The sequence below is a fragment of the Bufo gargarizans genome, unplaced genomic scaffold (genome assembly GCF_014858855.1).
Source record: "Bufo gargarizans isolate SCDJY-AF-19 unplaced genomic scaffold, ASM1485885v1 original_scaffold_2097_pilon, whole genome shotgun sequence".
NCBI classification, from domain to species: Eukaryota; Metazoa; Chordata; class Amphibia; order Anura; family Bufonidae; genus Bufo; species Bufo gargarizans.
The window spans coordinates 68381-91230 of record NW_025334642.1 but is presented as its reverse complement, the minus strand read 5'-3'; the positions used below and the strand labels follow the sequence as shown (position 1 = coordinate 91230).

At 51.3% G+C, this 22850-nt stretch overlaps 2 protein-coding genes across 7 annotated transcripts in view; one reads left to right on the top strand and one right to left on the bottom strand.

Moving 5' to 3' along the window:
- The window catches only part of LOC122923962 (zinc finger protein 219-like), a 27073-nt gene extending 8685 nt beyond the window's left edge, over window positions 1-18388 (bottom strand). The window contains exons 1-2 of one of the 5 annotated variants that reach the window (XM_044274860.1): window positions 18234-18388; window positions 9889-10006 (exon numbers count right to left, since the gene is read on the bottom strand). Coding sequence is in view for 3 of the 5 variants with exons in the window: in XM_044274857.1 (XP_044130792.1) it covers window positions 9206-9486 (281 nt within the window). In the remaining 2 variants the exon portion in view is untranslated. Of the gene's footprint in view, window positions 1-1091; window positions 1434-9025; window positions 9079-9205; window positions 9699-9888; window positions 10007-18233 lie in introns of those variants that run through there. The other 4 variants (XM_044274857.1, XM_044274859.1, XM_044274861.1 and 1 more) reach the window with 4 other exon arrangements.
- On the top strand, window positions 9053-22850 carry LOC122923963 (E3 SUMO-protein ligase ZBED1-like). Of its 2 annotated transcripts, none has more exons than XM_044274862.1 (3): window positions 9053-9212; window positions 20750-21611; window positions 21705-22850. In XM_044274862.1, exon 3 carries the CDS (start codon window positions 22006-22008, stop codon window positions 22708-22710), a length of 705 nt encoding a protein of 234 aa, XP_044130797.1. In that variant the 5' UTR covers window positions 9053-9212; window positions 20750-21611; window positions 21705-22005; the 3' UTR covers window positions 22711-22850. The 2 variants fall into 2 exon arrangements, with proteins under 2 accessions (XP_044130797.1, XP_044130798.1); XM_044274863.1 differs by lacking the exon at window positions 9053-9212 and adding an exon at window positions 18335-18422.

Here is a 22850-nt window from a genome sequence, read left to right as displayed (position 1 = left end):
AGCAGACAGCCTATCACACACCCTATATACCCACCGAGGGATATGTGAGCAGACAGCCTATCACACACCCTATATACCCACCGAGGGATATGTGTGCAGACAGCCTATCACCCACCTTATATACCCACCGAGGGATATGTGTACAGACAGCATATCACACACCTTATATACCCACCGAGGGATATGTGTGCAGACAGCCTATCACACACCTTATATACCCACCGAGGGATATGTGTGCAGACAGCCTATCACACACCTTATATACCCACCGAGGGATATGTGAGCAGACAGCCTATCACACACCCTATATACCCAACCCACCGAGGGATATGTGAGCAGACAGCCTATCACACACCCTATATACCCACCGAGGGATATGTGAGCAGACAGCCTATCACACACCCTATATACCCACCGAGGGATATGTGTGCAGACAGCCTATCACCCACCTTATATACCCACCGAGGGATATGTGTGCAGACAGCCTATAACACACCTTATATACCCACCGAGGGATATGTGTGCAGACAGCCTATCACACACCTTATATACCCACCGAGGGATATGTGTGCAGACAGCCTATCACATACCTTATATACCCACCAAGGGATATGTGTACAGACAGCATATCACACACCTTATATACCCACCGAGGGATATGTGTGCAGACAGCCTATCACACACCTTATATACCCACCGAGGGATATGTGTGCAGACAGCCTATCACATACCTTATATACCCACCGAGGGATATGTGTGCAGACAGCATATCACACCTTATATACCCACCGAGGGATATGTGTGCAGACAGCATATCACACCTTATATACCCACCGAGGGATATGTGTGCAGACAGCATATCACACCTTATAGTAACTGCCCCCCCAAATGCACATTTCTCCAGTCCAACTGACTCCAAACACAAACAGAACCAGGGCCGCAGGCCGGGCTAGTAGTACACTGGGACGTCCCGGACGGGTGAGATGGTGCCTGGGACCTAAGTCAGTGAGTGGGAAACTGGGAATGGATGGATGGATCATGGATCCGATCCAGTTTAATTAACAACAAAACAATATCACCAATGAACCTACCAGACAGAGACTGTAACTGGTCTGTGATGACGGACTTCTGTAGACTGGACTTGGATTCTTGGAAGAAGTTGGAACTTGGCTGGGGGCTGGCTGCCTTCTGACTGTGGGCCTTCCCTGGCGCTGCTAGCAGAGTCAGACTGGGCTGTGGCTGGCTGGCTGCCTTCTGACTGTGGGCGGCGGGCCTTCCCTGGCGCTGCTGGCAGAGTCAGACTGGGCTGTGGCTGGCTGGCTGCCAATGGCGCTCTCTTTGCTTCAGGGGCATACACAGAAATCATTGGGCCCCCATGCCTGTTTCTAGTCTCCCCCACTATGCGCCCTGGCTCCTCCCACTACCCTCCCTACCTTCTCCCCTGCCCCACCTCATGCAGAAGTATTTTGTTCTACAAAATGGCAGTACTCATGCCGGAACCCAACAGTCCCATTATAGTGAATGGGATCTGATAGGTCCCGGCGGTGTCCAGCATATATTGACAAGAATCTGGGGCGTCACATGACGTAATACCACCCAACTTTCCTGCTGTCCAGCATGGCACATGCACAGAGACATGAGAAAAGTTTGATGAAGTGAGTGCCCCCCCTCCCCCATCCTCTGTGTCATGCAGGACAGCTGGGGGACACTGGCATTACTCGCTATCCTGCATGACACATGTGCAGAGACAGGAGTCTCTGGGAAAGCTGGGTGCCCCCCTCCCCCCTGCCTTTCCATGTTCTTATTATCTGCATCTATGCCTTGCAGGATAGCAGGAAATCTGAGGGACATTGCATGATGTAACAGCACCCAGCTTTTCTGCTGTCCTGCATGGCACATGTGGAGAGACATGAGAGTAGTCTGAGAAAGCTGAGTGACACAGCTCCCACCTCCCCCCATATCTTCTCCTGCCTCTGTGCCATGCAGGACATCAGGAAAGCTGAGTCACATTACATAATAGCACCCAGCTTTCCTGCTGTCCTGCATGGCACATGTGGAGAGACATGAGAGTAGTCTGAGAAAGCTGAGTGACACAGCTCCCACCTCCCCTCATATCTTCTCCTGCCTCTGTGCCATGCAGGACATCAGGAAAGCTGAGTCACATTACATAATAGCACCCAGCTTTTCTGCTGTCCTGCATGGCACATGTGGAGAGACATGAGAGTAGTCTGAGAAAGCTGAGTGACACAGCTCCCACCTCCCCTCATATCTTCTCCTGCCTCTGTGCCATGCAGGACATCAGGAAAGCTGAGTCACATTACATAATAGCACCCAGCTTTCCTGCTGTCCTGCATGGCACATGTGGAGAGACGTGAGAGTAGTCTGAGAAAGCTGGGTGACACAGCTCCCACCTCCCCTCATATCTTCTCCTGCCTCTGTGCCATGCAGGACATCAGGAAAGCTGAGTCACATTACATAATAGCACCCAGCTTTCCTGCTGTCCTGCATGGCACATGTGGAGAGACATGAGAGTAGTCTGAGAAAGCTGAGTGACACAGCTCCCACCTCCCCTCATATCTTCTCCTGCCTCTGTGCCATGCAGGACATCAGGAAAGCTGAGTCACATTACATAATAGCACCCAGCTTTCCTGCTGTCCTGCATGGCACATGTGGAGAGACGTGAGAGTAGTCTGAGAAAGCTGAGTGACACAGCTCCCACCTCCCCTCATATCTTCTCCTGCCTCTGTGCCATGCAGGACATCAGGAAAGCTGAGTCACATTACATAATAGCACCCAGCTTTCCTGCATGGCACATGTGGAGAGACGTGAGAGTAGTCTGAGAAAGCTGGGTGACACAGCTCCCACCTCCCCTCATATCTTCTCCTGCCTCTGTGCCATGCAGGACATCAGGAAAGCTGAGTCACATTACATAATAGCACCCAGCTTTTCTGCTGTCCTGCATGGCACATGTGGAGAGACATGAGAGTAGTCTGAGAAAGCTGAGTGACACAGCTCCCACCTCCCCTCATATCTTCTCCTGCCTCTGTGCCATGCAGGACATCAGGAAAGCTGAGTCACATTACATAATAGCACCCAGCTTTCCTGCTGTCCTGCATGGCACATGTGGAGAGACGTGAGAGTAGTCTGAGAAAGCTGAGTGACACAGCTCCCACCTCCCCTCATATCTTCTCCTGCCTCTGTGCCATGCAGGACATCAGGAAAGCTGAGTCACATTACATAATAGCACCCAGCTTTCCTGCTGTCCTGCATGGCACATGTGGAGAGACATGAGAGTAGTCTAAGAAAGCTGGGTGACACAGCTCCCACCTCCCCTCATATCTTCTCCTGCCTCTGTGCCATGCAGGACATCAGGAAAGCTGAGTCACATTACATAATAGCACCCAGCTTTTCTGCTGTCCTGCATGGCACATGTGGAGAGACAGTGAGAGTAGTCTGAGAAAGCTGAGTGACACAGCTCCCACCTCCCCTCATATCTTCTCCTGCCTCTGTGCCATGCAGGACATCAGGAAAGCTGAGTCACATTACATAATAGCACCCAGCTTTTCTGCTGTCCTGCATGGCACATGTGGAGAGACATGAGAGTAGTCTGAGAAAGCTGGGTGACACAGCTCCCACCTCCCCTCATATCTTCTCCTGCCTCTGTGCCATGCAGGACATCAGGAAAGCTGAGTCACATTACATAATAGCACCCAGCTTTTCTGCTGTCCTGCATGGCACATGTGGAGAGACATGAGAGTAGTCTGAGAAAGCTGGGTGACACAGCTCCCACCTCCCCTCATATCTTCTCCTGCCTCTGTGCCATGCAGGACATCAGGAAAGCTGAGTCACATTACATAATAGCACCCAGCTTTTCTGCTGTCCTGCATGGCACATGTGGAGAGACGTGAGAGTAGTCTGAGAAAGCTGGGTGACACAGCTCCCACCTCCCCTCATATCTTCTCCTGCCTCTGTGCCATGCAGGACATCAGGAAAGCTGAGTCACATTACATAATAGCACCCAGCTTTCCTGCTGTCCTGCATGGCACATGTGGAGAGACGTGAGAGTAGTCTGAGAAAGCTGGGTGACACAGCTCCCACCTCCCCTCATATCTTCTCCTGCCTCTGTGCCATGCAGGACATCAGGAAAGCTGAGTCACATTACATAATAGCACCCAGCTTTCCTGCTGTCCTGCATGGCACATGTGGAGAGACATGAGAGTAGTCTGAGAAAGCTGGGTGACACAGCTCCCACCTCCCCTCATATCTTCTCCTGCCTCTGTGCCATGCAGGACATCAGGAAAGCTGAGTCACATTACATAATAGCACCCAGCTTTTCTGCTGTCCTGCATGGCACATGTGGAGAGACATGAGAGTAGTCTGAGAAAGCTGGGTGACACAGCTCCCACCTCCCCTCATATCTTCTCCTGCCTCTGTGCCATGCAGGACATCAGGAAAGCTGAGTCACATTACATAATAGCACCCAGCTTTTCTGCTGTCCTGAATGGCACATGTGGAGAGACATGAGAATAGTCTGAGAAAGCTGGGTGACACAGCTCCCACCTCCCCTCATATCTTCTCCTGCCTCTGTGCCATGCAGGACATCAGGAAAGCTGAGTCACATTACATAATAGCACCCAGCTTTTCTGCTGTCCTGCATGGCACATGTGGAGAGACGTGAGAGTAGTCTGAGAAAGCTGAGTGACACAGTTCCCACCTCCCCCCATATCTTCTCCTGCCTCTGTGCCATGCAGGACATCAGGAAAGCCGAGTCACATTACATAATAGCACCCAGCTTTTCTGCTGTCCTGCATGGCACATGTGGAGAGACGTGAGGGTAGTCTGAGAAAGCTGGGTGACACAGCTCCCACCTCCCCTCATATCTTCTCCTGCCTCTGTGCCATGCAGGACATCAGGAAAGCTGAGTCACATTACATAATAGCACCCAGCTTTTCTGCTGTCCTGCATGGCACATGTGGAGAGACGTGAGAGTAGTCTGAGAAAGCTGAGTGACACAGCTCCCACCTCCCCTCATATCTTCTCCTGCCTCTGTGCCATGCAGGACATCAGGAAAGCTGAGTCACATTACATAATAGCACCCAGCTTTTCTGCTGTCCTGCATGGCACATGTGGAGAGACGTGAGAGTAGTCTGAGAAAGCTGAGTGACACAGCTCCCACCTCCCCTCATATCTTCTCCTGCCTCTGTGCCATGCAGGACATCAGGAAAGCTGAGTCACATTACATAATAGCACCCAGCTTTCCTGCTGTCCTGCATGGCACATGTGGAGAGACGTGAGAGTAGTCTGAGAAAGCTGAGTGACACAGCTCCCACCTCCCCTCATATCTTCTCCTGCCTCTGTGCCATGCAGGACATCAGGAAAGCCGAGTCACATTACATAATAGCACCCAGCTTTCCTGCTGTCCTGCATGGCACATGTGGAGAGACATGAGAGTAGTCTGAGAAAGCTGAGTGACACAGCTCCCACCTCCCCTCATATCTTCTCCTGCCTCTGTGCCATGCAGGACATCAGGAAAGCTGAGTCACATTACATAATAGCACCCAGCTTTTCTGCTGTCCTGCATGGCACATGTGGAGAGACATGAGAGTAGTCTGAGAAAGCTGAGTGACACAGCTCCCACCTCCCCTCATATCTTCTCCTGCCTCTGTGCCATGCAGGACATCAGGAAAGCCGAGTCACATTACATAATAGCACCCAGCTTTTCTGCTGTCCTGCATGGCACATGTGGAGAGACATGAGAGTAGTCTGAGAAAGCTGAGTGACACAGCTCCCACCTCCCCTCATATCTTCTCCTGCCTCTGTGCCATGCAGGACATCAGGAAAGCTGAGTCACATTACATAATAGCACCCAGCTTTTCTGCTGTCCTGCATGGCACATGTGGAGAGACATGAGAGTAGTCTGAGAAAGCTGGGTGACACAGCTCCCACCTCCCCTCATATCTTCTCCTGCCTCTGTGCCATGCAGGACATCAGGAAAGCTGAGTCACATTACATAATAGCACCCAGCTTTCCTGCTGTCCTGCATGGCACATGTGGAGAGACATGAGAGTAGTCTGAGAAAGCTGAGTGACACAGCTCCCACCTCCCCTCATATCTTCTCATGCCTCTGTGCCATGCAGGACATCAGGAAAGCTGAGTCACATTACATAATAGCACCCAGCTTTTCTGCTGTCCTGCATGGCACATGTGGAGAGACATGAGAGTAGTCTGAGAAAGCTGGGTGACACAGCTCCCACCTCCCCTCATATCTTCTCCTGCCTCTGTGCCATGCAGGACATCAGGAAAGCTGAGTCACATTACATAATAGCACCCAGCTTTCCTGCTGTCCTGCATGGCACATGTGGAGAGACATGAGAGTAGTCTGAGAAAGCTGAGTGACACAGCTCCCACCTCCCCTCATATCTTCTCCTGCCTCTGTGCCATGCAGGACATCAGGAAAGCTGAGTCACATTACATAATAGCACCCAGCTTTTCTGCTGTCCTGCATGGCACATGTGGAGAGACATGAGAAGTAGTCTGAGAAAGCTGGGTGACACAGCTCCCACCTCCCCTCATATCTTCTCCTGCCTCTGTGCCATGCAGGACATCAGGAAAGCTGAGTCACATTACATAATAGCACCCAGCTTTTCTGCTGTCCTGCATGGCACATGTGGAGAGACAGTGAGAGTAGTCTGAGAAAGCTGGGTGACACAGCTCCCACCTCCCCTCATATCTTCTCCTGCCTCTGTGCCATGCAGGACATCAGGAAAGCTGAGTCACATTACATAATAGCACCCAGCTTTTCTGCTGTCCTGCATGGCACATGTGGAGAGACATGAGAGTAGTCTGAGAAAGCTGAGTGACACAGCTCCCACCTCCCCTCATATCTTCTCCTGCCTCTGTGCCATGCAGGACATCAGGAAAGCTGAGTCACATTACATAATAGCACCCAGCTTTCCTGCTGTCCTGCATGGCACATGTGGAGAGACATGAGAGTAGTCTGAGAAAGCTGAGTGACACAGCTCCCACCTCCCCTCATATCTTCTCCTGCCTCTGTGCCATGCAGGACATCAGGAAAGCTGAGTCACATTACATAATAGCACCCAGCTTTTCTGCTGTCCTGCATGGCACATGTGGAGAGACATGAGAGTAGTCTGAGAAAGCTGGGTGACACAGCTCCCACCTCCCCTCATATCTTCTCCTGCCTCTGTGCCATGCAGGACATCAGGAAAGCTGAGTCACATTACATAATAGCACCCAGCTTTCCTGCTGTCCTGCATGGCACATGTGGAGAGACATGAGAGTAGTCTGAGAAAGCTGGGTGACACAGCTCCCACCTCCCCTCATATCTTCTCCTGCCTCTGTGCCATGCAGGACATCAGGAAAGCTGAGTCACATTACATAATAGCACCCAGCTTTCTGCTGTCCTGCATGGCACATGTGGAGAGACATGAGAGTAGTCTGAGAAAGCTGAGTGACACAGCTCCCACCTCCCCTCATATCTTCTCCTGCCTCTGTGCCATGCAGGACATCAGGAAAGCTGAGTCACATTACATAATAGCACCAGCTTTTCTGCTGTCCTGCATGGCACATGTGGAGAGACATGAGAGTAGTCTGAGAAAGCTGAGTGACACAGCTCCCACCTCCCCTCATATCTTCTCCTGCCTCTGTGCCATGCAGGACATCAGGAAAGCTGAGTCACATTACATAATAGCACCCAGCTTTTCCTGCTGTCCTGCATGGCACATGTGGAGAGACATGAGAGTAGTCTGAGAAAGCTGGGTGACACAGCTCCCACCTCCCCTCATATCTTCTCCTGCCTCTGTGCCATGCAGGACATCAGGAAAGCTGAGTCACATTACATAATAGCACCCAGCTTTTCTGCTGTCCTGCATGGCACATGTGGAGAGTAGTCTGAGAAAGCTGAGTGACACAGCTCCCACCTCCCCTCATATCTTCTCCTGCCTCTGTGCCATGCAGGACATCAGGAAAGCTGAGTCACATTACATAATAGCACCCAGCTTTCTGCTGTCCTGCATGGCACATGTGGAGAGACATGAGAGTAGTCTGAGAAAGCTGAGTGACACAGCTCCCACCTCCCCTCATATCTTCTCCTGCCTCTGTGCCATGCAGGACATCAGGAAAGCTGAGTCACATTACATAATAGCACCCAGCTTTTCTGCTGTCCTGCATGGCACATGTGGAGAGACATGAGAGTAGTCTGAGAAAGCTGAGTGACACAGCTCCCACCTCCCCTCATATCTTCTCCTGCCTCTGTGCCATGCAGGACATCAGGAAAGCTGAGTCACATTACATAATAGCACCCAGCTTTTCTGCTGTCCTGCATGGCACATGTGGAGAGACATGAGAGTAGTCTGAGAAAGCTGGGTGACACAGCTCCCACCTCCCCTCATATCTTCTCCTGCCTCTGTGCCATGCAGGACATCAGGAAAGCTGAGTCACATTACATAATAGCACCCAGCTTTTCTGCTGTCCTGCATGGCACATGTGGAGAGACATGAGAGTAGTCTGAGAAAGCTGAGTGACACAGCTCCCACCTCCCCTCATATCTTCTCCTGCCTCTGTGCCATGCAGGACATCAGGAAAGCTGAGTCACATTACATAATAGCACCCAGCTTTTCTGCTGTCCTGCATGGCACATGTGGAGAGACATGAGAGTAGTCTGAGAAAGCTGAGTGACACAGCTCCCACCTCCCCTCATATCTTCTCCTGCCTCTGTGCCATGCAGGACATCAGGAAAGCTGAGTCACATTACATAATAGCACCCAGCTTTCCTGCTGTCCTGCATGGCACATGTGGAGAGACGTGAGAGTAGTCTGAGAAAGCTGAGTGACACAGCTCCCACCTCCCCTCATATCTTCTCCTGCCTCTGTGCCATGCAGGACATCAGGAAAGCTGAGTCACATTACATAATAGCACCCAGCTTTCCACCTGTTCTGAATGGCCTATGTGCAGAGTAATAGCCTGGGAAAGCTGAGTGACACACACACCTCTGCACTGTCCTCACCTACAAGTGGTCACTTCATGGTGGGCAATTCAGAGGAATCAGGCGTGATGAAGCTAACAGACGGGAGGCGGAGCTAGCAGGCGGGAGGCGGTGCTAGCAGACGGGAGACAATTAGGAAGATAGATGGGGGCGGGGACTCTCCTCCACGGCCCCATAGCAGCTGCGTGGTCTGCCTAATACCTATATGGTAGGTACGCCACTGCTTTGCTTGCTCCTTCAATCCAAGTCCTCTGCTCTGGGCGGGGGGCGGAGCCTGAGGCAACGTACGACAGCCAGACGCTAGACGTACCTTGCCTGTGCCGTGCATGCCGCTGCTCCAGTCTCGAATCTCTTAAAGAGACCAGCAGCGGCGAAAGCGGCGGGGGCCCCTCCACTCCATACTGCAGCACAGTTTTAATTACATTACTGAAGTGCGGCGCCGTCTCCAGGGGGGGCCACAGGCACACAATAGAATTATACATATAGTAGTAGTTGCGGCCGGGCCGGCGCTGGGGGCCCCTAAGGAGTCGGGGGGCCCCCTTGCCTCTATGGTAGCGCCCGCCCTGCACACCACAATGTCTCCCAGTAGTGTCTCTCCTGTACAGTAGGGGGTTGTGCCCGCTCCACAGGACAGGGGAAGGTACCCGGCCGGTGCGGTCCCCGCTCTCCTCCTGCCTCGTGTGGGATCACACTTTAAATACATTTTAAAGTGCAAAATAGTCACCTGAGTGATGAGTGTGGGGCAGTCAGCTCTAGCCACGCCCCCGGAGTGCAGCCTATCACACCTCATACACCTGAGGAATATATGTGTGTATACACAGGAGCAGATACACTAGTCATATATATGTGTGTGCACACGGTCCCGCCCCTCCCCCATCACACACCTGAGGAGGACCAGCGGGAACAGAACGGAGCTGCTCCTGGGAGTTCTGCTGACGTAAACGTCACGTGATCCTCGGGTCACATGACCGGACTGCAGGGCGGGGCTTCTGTGTAATACAACTGAAAGGAGAAACAGAGAGAGCAGAGGAGGAGGAGCCACAGGGAGCAGCGTGTGAGAGGAGGGGCCACAGGGAGAAGCGTTTGAGGGGAGGGGCCACATAGACCAGCGTGTGAATGGAGGGGCCACAGGGAGCAGCGTGTGAGAGGAAGGGCCACATGGAGCAGTGTGAGTGGAGGGGCCACAGGGAGAAGCATGTGAGAGGAGGGGCCACAGGGAGAAGTGTGTGAGGGGAGGGGCCACATGGACCAGCGTGTGAGGGGAGGGGCCACAGGGAGAAGCTCTGTGTGAGAGGACGGGCCACAGGGAGAAGTGTGTGAGGGGAGGGGCCACAGGGAGAAGTGTGTGAGGGGAGGGGCCACATGGACCAGCGTGTGAGGGGAGGGGCCACAGGGAGAAGCGTGTGAGAGGAGGGGCCACAGGGAGATGTGTGTGAAGGGAGGGGCCACAGGGAGATGTGTGTGAGAGGAGGGGCCACAGGGAGAAGCGTGTGAGAGGAGGGGCCACAGGGAGAAGCGTGTGAAGGGAGGGGCCACAGGGAGATGCGTGTGAGAGGAGGGGCCACAGGGAGAAGCGTGTGAGAGGAGGGGCCACAGGGAGAAGCGTGTGAGGGGAGGGGCTACAGGGAGAAGCGTGTGAGGGGAGGGGCCACAGGGAGAAGTGTGTGAGAGGAGGGGCCACAGGGAGAAGTGTGTGAGAGGAGGGGCCACATGAACCAGCGTGTGAATGGAGGGGCTACATGGAGCAGTGTGAGTGGAGGGGCCACAGGGAGATGCGTGTGAGAGGAGGGGCCACAGGGAGAAGCGTGTGAAGGGAGGGGCCACATGGACAAGCGTGTGAAGGGAGGGGCCACAGGGAGCAGCGTTTGAGTGGAGGGGCCACAGGGAGCAGTGTGAGGGGAGGGGCCACAGGGAGCAGCGTGTGAGGGGAGGGGCCACAGGGAGCGGCATGTGAGGGGAGGGGCCACAGGGAGCAGTGTGAGGGGAGGGGCCACAGGGAGTGGCGTGTGAGGGGAGGGGCCACAGGGAGCAGTGTGAGGGGAGGGGCCACAGGGAGCAGTGTGTAAGAGGAATCAGCAGCAGACCCCAGTTTCTTGCAGTGTAGGTCCCCACACGCCTTTTGCTGCCAGACCCGGGTGGAGGGGCCCTTTGTGGCCCCCAGAGGCTCCTGTGCCGCTCTCCCATTATACAGTCTTTCTTCCTCTTCGGACGCTGTTCACACTCAGGATTTTGCTGCTGAATATTCACACATTAAATCCGCCCTGATGACGTCTGACCGGTGTGAATACCGCCCTGGAGCGGAGGAGGCAGCACCCGCTGTGCCCCTGACAGAGCGGACATGAGGAGCAGCGCTGGGTGCACTGTGCGGGTACCAACCCCACTGCGGGGTCCACTGCGGCGCCTCACGGACACTGCAGACTGTGCCGCCACCCGCTGCTGGAAGGCGCTGAATTCTCCCCTAGAACATCTGAGTATTACAGCGCCGGTGCAGTGTGCCGCAATTAGGCCTCATGCACACGACCGTTCCGTTTTTTGCAGTCCGCAAATTGCGGATCCACAAAACACGGAAGCCGCTTGTGTGCCTTTCGCAATTTGCGGAACGGAACAGGCGGCCCATTGTAGAAATGCCTATTCTTGTCCATGAAACAGACAAGAAGAGGACAGGTTATATATTTTTTGCGGGGCCTCAGAACGGAGCAGCGGATGTGGACAGCACACAGAGGGCTGCCCGCATGTTTTGCGGCCCCATTGAAGTGAATGGGCCCACACCCAAACCGCAAAAACTGCGGCTCGGATGCGGACCAGAACGGCCGTGTGCATGAGGCCTTAGTCTGTAACCGGCCGCGGGCGCTGCCCTCCTGCCCTGGACACGACCACATGGGCAGTTTGTCATTCAGGTTTTAGGCTAGCTCTACATGACATTTGTCGCACCAACGTCATGTGACAATCTTTATACTGGCAGTCTATGGTGTCGCACCAATGTCATGTGACAGTCTTTATACTGGCAGTCTATGGTGTCGCACCAATGTCATGTGACAGTCTTTATACTGGCAGTCTATGGTGTCGCACCAATGTCATGTGACAATCTTTATACTGGCAGTCTATGGTGTCGCACCAATGTCATGTGACAGTCTTTATACTGGCAGTCTATGGTGTCGCACCAACGTCATGTGACAATCTTTATACTGGCAGTCTATGGTGTCGCACCAATGTCATGTGACAATCTTTATACTGGCAGTCTATGGTGTCGCACCAACGTCATGTGACAATCTTTATACTGGCAGTCTATGGTGTCGCACCAACGTCATGTGACAATCTTTATACTGGCAGTCTATGGTGTCGCACCAACGTCATGTGACAATCTTTATACTGGCAGTCTATGGTGTCGCACCAACGTCATGTGACAATCTTTATACTGGCAGTCTATGGTGTCGCACCAACGTCATGTGACAATCTTTATACTGGCAGTCTATGGTGTCACACCAATGTCATGTGACAATCTTTATACTGGCAGTCTATGGTGTCGCACCAACGTCATGTGACAATCTTTATACTGGCAGTCTATGGTGTCGCACCAATGTCATGTGACAATCTTTATACTGGCAGTGTATGGTGTCGCACCAATGTCATGTGACAGTCTTTATACTGGCAGTCTATGGTGTCGCACCAACGTCATGTGACAATCTTTATACTGGCAGTCTATGGTGTCGCACCAATGTCATGTGACAATCTTTATACTGGCAGTCTATGGTGTCGCACCAATGTCATGTGACAGTCTTTATACTGGCAGTCTATGGTGTCGCACCAACGTCATGTGACAATCTTTATACTGGCAGTCTATGGTGTCGCACCAATGTCATGTGACAATCTTTATACTGGCAGTGTATGGTGTCGCACCAACGTCATGTGACAATCTTTATACTGGCAGTCTATGGTGTCGCACCAATGTCATGTGACAATCTTTATACTGGCAGTCTATGGTGTCGCACCAATGTCATGTGACAATCTTTATACTGGCAGTCTATGGTGTCGCACCAATGTCATGTGACAATCTTTATACTGGCAGTCTATGGTGTCGCACCAATGTCATGTGACAATCTTTATACTGGCAGTCTATGGTGTCGCACCAATGTCATGTGACAATCTTTATACTGGCAGTCTATGGTGTCGCACCAACGTCATGTGACAATCTTTATACTGGCAGTCTATGGTGTCGCACCAATGTCATGTGACAATCTTTATACTGGCAGTCTATGGTGTCGCACCAATGTCATGTGACAATCTTTATACTGGCAGTGTATGGTGTCGCACCAATGTCATGTGACAATCTTTATACTGGCAGTGTATGGTGTCGCACCAATGTCATGTGACAATCTTTATACTGGCAGTCTATGGTGTCGCACCAATGTCATGTGACAATCTTTATACTGGCAGTCTATGGTGTCGCACCAATGTCATGTGACAATCTTTATACTGGCAGTGTATGGTGTCGCACCAACGTCATGTGACAATCTTTATACTGGCAGTGTATGGTGTCGCACCAACGTCATGTGACAATCTTTATACTGGCAGTCTATGGTGTCACACCAATGTCATGTGACAATCTTTATACTGGCAGTGTATGGTGTCGCACCAATGTCATGTGACAATCTTTATACTGGCAGTCTATGGTGTCGCACCAACGTCATGTGACAATCTTTATACTGGCAGTGTATGGTGTCTCACCAATGTCATGTGACAATCTTTATACTGGCAGTCTATGGTGTCTCACCAATGTCATGTGACAGTCTTTATACTGGCAGTCTATGGTGTCGCACCAATGTCATGTGACAATCTTTATACTGGCAGTCTATGGTGTCGCACCAATGTCATGTGACAATCTTTATACTGGCAGTCTATGGTGTCGCACCAATGTCATGTGACAATCTTTATACTGGCAGTCTATGGTGTCACACCAATGTCATGTGACAATCTTTATACTGGCAGTCTATGGTGTCACACCAATGTCATGTGACAGTCTTTATACTGGCAGTCTATGGTGTCTCACCAATGTCATGTGACAGTCTTTATACTGGCAGTCTATGGTGTCGCACCAACGTCATGTGACAATCTTTATACTGGCAGTCTATGGTGTCGCACCAACGTCATGTGACAATCTTTATACTGGCAGTCTATGGTGTCGCACCAACGTCATGTGACAATCTTTATACTGGCAGTCTATGGTGTCGCACCAACGTCATGTGACAATCTTTATACTGGCAGTCTATGGTGTCGCACCAATGTCATGTGACAATCTTTATACTGGCAGTCTATGGTGTCGCACCAATGTCATGTGACAATCTTTATACTGGCAGTCTATGGTGTCGCACCAATGTCATGTGACAATCTTTATACTGGCAGTCTATGGTGTCGCACCAACGTCATGTGACAATCTTTATACTGGCAGTCTATGGTGTCGCACCAACGTCATGTGACAATCTTTATACTGGCAGTCTATGGTGTCGCACCAATGTCATGTGACAATCTTTATACTGGCAGTCTATGGTGTCGCACCAATGTCATGTGACAATCTTTATACTGGCAGTCTATGGTGTCGCACCAATGTCATGTGACAATCTTTATACTGGCAGTCTATGGTGTCGCACCAATGTCATGTGACAATCTTTATACTGGCAGTCTATGGTGTCGCACCAACGTCATGTGACAATCTTTATACTGGCAGTGTATGGTGTCGCACCAATGTCATGTGACAGTCTTTATACTGGCAGTCTATGGTGTCTCACCAATGTCATGTGACAGTCTTTATACTGGCAGTCTATGGTGTCGCACCAACGTCATGTGACAATCTTTATACTGGCAGTCTATGGTGTCGCACCAACGTCATGTGACAATCTTTATACTGGCAGTGTATGGTGTCGCACCAATGTCATGTGACAGTCTTTATACTGGCAGTCTATGGTGTCTCACCAATGTCATGTGACAGTCTTTATACTGGCAGTCTATGGTGTCGCACCAACGTCATGTGACAATCTTTATACTGGCAGTCTATGGTGTCGCACCAACGTCATGTGACAATCTTTATACTGGCAGTCTATGGTGTCGCACCAACGTCATGTGACAATCTTTATACTGGCAGTCTATGGTGTCGCACCAATGTCATGTGACAATCTTTATACTGGCAGTCTATGGTGTCGCACCAACGTCATGTGACAATCTTTATACTGGCAGTCTATGGTGTCGCACCAATGTCATGTGACAATCTTTATACTGGCAGTGTATGGTGTCGCACCAACGTCATGTGACAATCTTTATACTGGCAGTGTATGGTGTCGCACCAACGTCATGTGACAATCTTTATACTGGCAGTCTATGGTGTCGCACCAATGTCATGTGACAATCTTTATACTGGCAGTCTATGGTGTCGCACCAATGTCATGTGACAATCTTTATACTGGCAGTCTATGGTGTCGCACCAACGTCATGTGACAATCTTTATACTGGCAGTCTATGGTGTCGCACCAACGTCATGTGACAATCTTTATACTGACAGTCTATGGTGTCTCACCAATGTCATGTGACAATCTTTATACTGGCAGTCTATGGTGTCGCACCAATGTCATGTGACAATCTTTATACTGGCAGTCTATGGTGTCGCACCAACGTCATGTGACAATCTTTATACTGGCAGTCTATGGTGTCACACCAACGTCATGTGACAATCTTTATACTGGCAGTCTATGGTGTCGCACCAATGTCATGTGACAATCTTTATACTGGCAGTCTATGGTGTCACACCAATGTCATGTGACAATCTTTATACTGGCAGTCTATGGTGTCGCACCAATGTCATGTGACAATCTTTATACTGGCAGTCTATGGTGTCACACCAATGTCATGTGACAATCTTTATACTGGCAGTCTATGGTGTCGCACCAACGTCATGTGACAATCTTTATACTGGCAGTCTATGGTGTCGCACCAATGTCATGTGACAATCTTTATACTGGCAGTCTATGGTGTCGCACCAATGTCATGTGACAATCTTTATACTGGCAGTCTATGGTGTCGCACCAACGTCATGTGACAATCTTTATACTGGCAGTGTATGGTGTCGCACCAACGTCATGTGACAATCTTTATACTGGCAGTGTATGGTGTCGCACCAATGTCATGTGACAATCTTTATACTGGCAGTCTATGGTGTCGCACCAATGTCATGTGACAATCTTTATACTGGCAGTCTATGGTGTCGCACCAACGTCATGTGACAATCTTTATACTGGCAGTGTATGGTGTCGCACCAACGTCATGTGACAATCTTTATACTGGCAGTCTATGGTGTCACACCAATGTCATGTGACAATCTTTATACTGGCAGTCTATGGTGTCGCACCAACGTCATGTGACAATCTTTATACTGGCAGTGTATGGTGTCGCACCAATGTCATGTGACAATCTTTATACTGGCAGTCTATGGTGTCTCACCAATGTCATGTGACAATCTTTATACTGGCAGTCTATGGTGTCGCACCAATGTCATGTGACAGTCTTTATACTGGCAGTCTATGGTGTCGCACCAATGTCATGTGACAATCTTTATACTGGCAGTCTATGGTGTGTCACCAATGTCATGTGACAATCTTTATACTGGCAGTCTATGGTGTCGCACCAATGTCATGTGACAATCTTTATACTGGCAGTGTATGGTGTCGCACCAATGTCATGTGACAGTCTTTATACTGGCAGTCTATGGTGTCGCACCAATGTCATGTGACAATCTTTATACTGGCAGTGTATGGTGTCGCACCAATGTCATGTGACAGTCTTTATACTGGCAGTCTATGGTGTCGCACCAATGTCATGTGACAATCTTTATACTGGCAGTCTATGGTGTCGCACCAATGTCATGTGACAATCTTTATACTGGCAGTGTATGGTGTCGCACCAACGTCATGTGACAATCTTTATACTGGCAGTGTATGGTGTCGCACCAATGTCATGTGACAATCTTTATACTGGCAGTCTATGGTGTCGCACCAATGTCATGTGACAGTCTTTATACTGGCAGTCTATGGTGTCGCACCAATGTCATGTGACAATCTTTATACTGGCAGTCTATGGTGTCGCAGAAAATCCATTCCAGCTGCAGTGCGACACCATACACTGCCAGTATAAAGATTGGCACGCGACATTGGTGCAGTGCAGCTGTGCGCTGTGTGTCGTCGTGAAGACCTAATGGATAATGTGAACAGGGGGTAAAGGGGGGCCCCGCAGCATCAGTCCTGTGTACAGTGCATTGGGAAACTCCTAGGCCCCGTTACTCGGGACATGAGTCTTCGGTAGGGCTGCAGCTAACGATTATTTGAATAATCAATTAGTTGTCGATAATTTCATCAATTAATTGAGAAAAAACACCAAAGTGACAAAAAAAAGGGGTTTATATGATTTTACTTGAAAAATTATGTTCAAAGGACATATTAAAACATATTGTGGATGGCGCTGTTATGGGGGATCTGTGGAGGACGCACTGTTATGGGGGATCTATGGATGGCGCTGTTATGGGGGGATCTATGGATGGCGCTGATATGGGGGATCTATGGATGGCGCTGATATGGGGGATCTGTGGATGGCGCTGTTATGGGGTGATCTATTGATGGCGCTGTTATGGGGGATCTGTGGAGGACGCACTGTAATGGGGGGATCTGTGGATCACGCACTGTTATGGGAGGATCTGTGGATGACGCACTGTTATGGGGGATCTGTGGATGACACACTGTTATGGGGGGATCTGTGGATGACACACTGTTATGGGGATCTGTGGATGACACACTGTTATGGGGGGATCTGTGGATCACGCACTGTTATGGGGGGATCTGTGGATCACGCACTGTTATGGAGGATCTGTGGATGACGCACTGTTATGGAGGATCTGTGGATGACGCACTGTTATGGGGGATCTGTGGATGACACACTGTTATGGGGGGATCTGTGGATCACGCACTGTTATGGAGGATCTGTGGATGACACACTGTTATGGGGGATCTGTGGATGACGCACTGTTATGGGGGATCTGTGGATGACACACTGTTATGGGGGATCTGTGGATGACACACTGTTATGGAGGATCTGTGGATGACACTAGGGGTGGGCGATATGCGATATTAATTTGGGCCACGATATGGATTTTCGCCATATCGCCGGACTGCAATATCACCACCTGAATCATTACCTTTAGCTTCTTTTGGACTCCGCAATACCGCTGTAGTACTGGCCAGGGGCAGGGCCGGCGTGCGCACAGCGTCAGGCCGCTGTGTGTGACGTCAGTGAGGTCCCGCCAGTGCTGGAAGAAGACGCCACACCGCGGACTCCATTAGCCAGCCGCTGCCGAGCAGTGCGAGCACCCTGGCCTGCAGGAAAGGTAAGTGTTATCACAGCTGCTCTCGCTCTTGTAGGGGGACTGTCTGGGACTCTGTGTGGAGGATCGGAGGGGGCAGGCACTCTGTGTGGACTGTGGAGGATCGGAGGGGGCACTCTGTGTGGACTGTGGAGGATCGGAGGGGGCACTCTGTGTGGACTGTGGAGGATCGGAGGGGGCACTCTGTGTGGACTGTGGAGGATCGGAGGGGGCACTCTGTGTGGACTGTGGAGGATCGGAGGGGGCACTCTGTGTGGACTGTGGAGGATCGGAGGGGGCACTCTGTGTGGACTGTGGAGGATCGGAGGGGGCACTCTGTGTGGACTGTGGAGGATCGGAGGGGGCACTCTGTGTGGACTGTGGAGGATCGGAGGGGGCACTCTGTGTGGACTGTGGAGGATCGGAGGGGGCACTCTGTGTGGACTGTGGAGGATCGGAGGGGGCACTCTGTGTGAACTGTGGAGGATCGGAGGGGGCACTCTGTGTGGACTGTGGAGGATCGGAGGGGGCACTCTGTGTGGACTGTGAAGGATCGGAGGGGGCACTCTGTGTGGACTGTGGAGGATCAGAGGGGCACTCTGTGTGGACTGTGGAGGATCGGAGGGGGCACTCTGTGTGGACTGTGGAGGATCGGAGGGGGCACTCTGTGTGGACTGTGGAGGGTCGGAGGGGGCACTCTGTGTGGACTGTGGAGGATCGGAGGGGGCACTCTGTGTGGACTGTGGAGGATCAGAGGGGCACTCTGTGTGGACTGTGGAGGATCGGAGGGGGCACTCTGTGTGGACTGTGGAGGATCAGAGGGGCACTCTGTGTGGACTGTGGAGGATCGGAGGGGGCACTCTGTGTGGACTGTGGAGGATCGGAGGGGGCACTCTGTGTGGACTGTGGAGGATCGGAGGGGGCACTCTGTGTGGAGGATCGGAGGGGGCACTCTGTGTGGAGGATCGGAGGGGGCACTCTGTGTGGAGGATCGGAGGGGGCACTCTGTGTGGAGGATCGGAGGGGGCACTCTGTGTGGAGGATCGGAGGGGGCACTCTGTGTGGAGGATCGGAGGGGGCACTCTGTGTGGAGGATCGGAGGGGGCACTCTGTGTGGACTGTGGAGGATCAGAGGGGCACTCTGTGTGGACTGTGGAGGATCGGAGGGGGCACTCTGTGTGGACTGTGGAGGATCAGAGGGGCACTCTGTGTGGACTGTGGAGGATCGGAGGGGGCACTCTGTGTGGACTGTGGAGGATCGGAGGGGGCACTCTGTGTGGAGGATCGGAGGGGGCACTCTGTGTGGACTGTGGAGGATCAGAGGGGCACTCTGTGTGGACTGTGGAGGATCGGAGGGGGCACTCTGTGTGGACTGTGGAGGATCAGAGGGGCACTCTGTGTGGACTGTGGAGGATCGGAGGGGGCACTCTGTGTGGACTGTGGAGGATCAGAGGGGCACTCTGTGTGGACTGTGGAGGATCAGAGGGGCACTCTGTGTGGACTGTGGAGGATCGGAGGGGGCACTCTGTGTGGACTGTGGAGGATCGGAGGGGGCACTCTGTGTGGACTGTGGAGGATCGGAGGGGGCACTCTGTGTGGAGGATTGAGGGGGGGGGGTAGAGAAAACGGATAAGGAAAGGATGGCCATGGATGGGGGCTGATGCTGATGGCGCTGAGAGTCTAAGACCATGATGCTCTCTGAATGTATAGCAGCCGCAGGGGAGGAGAGTGAGACACATGAAGTCTGATGATGTGATGGCAAATCCAAATGCCACATTATCTGATTCTGGCACTGGGCCACTGGCTCACTGCTGGGGGACACATGTCTGATGGCAAATGCCACATGGGGTTGAGATCGAGTCTGATTGGCACTGACTCACTTCTGGGGGACACAAGTCTGATGATGGCAAATGCCACATGGGGCTGATCTGATGGCACTGGCTCAAATGCTGGGGGGGGGGGGGGGCATGTCTGATGTGTCCCCAGTGAGCCAGTGCCATCAGATTAGCCCCATGTGGCATTTGCCATCAGACATGTGTCCCCCAGCAGTGAGCCAGTGCCATCAGATTAGCCCCATGTGGCATTTGCAGTCATCACAGTCTGATAGAAGATGATGGCACTGGCTCTGGGGGACATGTCTGATGATGGCCATTGGCTAATGCCATGGGTCTACTGTCTGACGCTGACTGATGGCATGGGGCTGATCGCTGATGATTTGCTAGCAATGAATACCACATAAAAATATTGTTTTTAAAAAGCAATTAGCGATACGTTAGTAATAGTTTAAGAGACGGTTTGTCTTATTAGAGACGAGTACTCGATTTGATTGCTAAAATAATAGTTTCCTGCAGGTGCCCTATATGTCATCAAGATCAACTTCATGGAGGAGCTTCCAGCATGTGGGGAGGAGGAGGAGGTGCTCATAAAGAAGACCGGTGCGACGTCGGTCATATGGGCCTGGTTTGGGTTTAAGGAGTCGGATGTGGAGCAGAAAAATATAATCTGCAAACTATGCCGGGCGACAATAATTGCGAAGAGAGGGAATACAACCAATTTTTTTTAATCACCTCAAAATGAAGCACGTTTTGGAATACCAAGATAGCCAAAAACTGCGCCCTCCTCCACAAACGGCCAGTCAGTCTATTGGAAAGAAAAAAGGTGGCCCTGCCCCTGCCCACCAGCATTTTCTAAAGGCACTCCGTATGACAAAAAAAATGGGCGGTGGATTGATATTACAAATGCCATTCCCTGTACCTGTGTAAGGACATGGTGCCTTTCAGAACATGATTAAGACACTCGATCCACGTTACGAGGTACCTAGCCGCAAACACTTTAGCCAAACTGAAGTGCCCAAACTGTATGACAAAGTCCGCGAGCAAGTAAAGAACGAACTCCGGAGCATAAAATACTATGCAACTACTACGGACTTGTGGTCGAGTCGCACAATGGAGCCTTACATTAGTCTCACAATCCACTTCATCAATGACGAGTGGAAGATGTGCAGCAGATGCCTACAGACATCTTATTTTCCCGAGGATCATACAGGTGAACTGATATCTCAGGGATTGAAGGAAGCGCTCGAGTCATGGGGACTTAAAGAAGAGTAACAAGTCTGCATAACCACCGACAATGGCGCAAATATTGTGACAGCAGTGGAAATTAACGGCTGGACAAGACTGCAGTGCTTTGGTCACAGGCTCCACCTCGCCATAGGTAGGTAGACGACCCGTTTCTTTTAGTCCTAGACTAGTTACATTATGCAGGGGTTGATGTGCTGCTAACGATATCTTCCAATTTTGTCCTTAGAGAGAAGTGTGAAAGACGCCCGTGTTGAACATGCAATTGGCAAATGCAAGAAAATAGTGAGTGCCTTTTCTTACGCTTGTAAAGGAAGAGAGAGATGGCTAGTGCCCAGGCTGAGCTAAACCGGCCTCCTCACCGAAACACCAACAAGATGGGGGTCTCGACAGATGATTCAGCGGCTGCTCGAACAAGAGAAGGCCATATCACAGGTCCAGGAAAACCAGGCACCTGGTACCAACTTGGCAGGACATTGATGTGCTAGAATCTATGAACAAGACCCTCAGTCCCCTGTTGGAGTTCACAGATGCTCTGTCTGGAGAAGAGTATGTCGACTGTCAAACCTGTGCTCCACCTTCTAAACACCACAGTTCTTCCTCTAGCTGATGATGACATTGACACAGAACTGATGAAGGACATGAAGATGGCCATCCTCAAGTGTTTAAATGAGAAGTACTCGGATGTTGCAACTGATGACCTCCTGGATATGGCCTCCTTGGTCAACCCATGCTTCAGATCATCATATATAGCAGATGACCGAAGAGAGTTCATCTTCACAAAAGCAGCAGCAGAAATTCAGGCACTGCTAGAGACGCAAGCTGTGTCTGCCACAGAGTCACCATCACACACCAGCACAGGAGCTGCTGGAGAAGCCCAGAGAGAAGAACCCAAGCTGAGTAAACGAAGTCTGGGCAGCTTTTTAAAAAATGCATCTGCTCAGCCTGGCCCAGCTGCCCTCACCGACAGAGAAGCGATTAAAATTGAGCTTAAGAGTTACCTGCAGGCACTGGATGTAGAAGGAGAAGCTGACCCACTGGAGTGGTGGAGGCTGCACCAGGCTAATTTTCCCAGGATGGCAAGCCTAGCCAAGAAATATCTTTGCATTCCTGCCACAAGTGCCCCTTCAGAAAGGGCATTCAGCACCAGTGGCAATATAGTAACACGCCACCGATCTGCACTGAAGCCCGAGACTGTGGACAAACTTGTGTTCCTGGCGAAAAACCTTGGCTGAAGTGCATTATGTAATGACAGGACCCCTCAGGAGGCGTGCAGCGCTATACTCCTCCTCCAGAGGACCTGAGCGTTACGCCCCCGAGGCCACTGAATAGTTTTATTGAGATTCTACTTTATTGATATATCCTTTAAAATCAC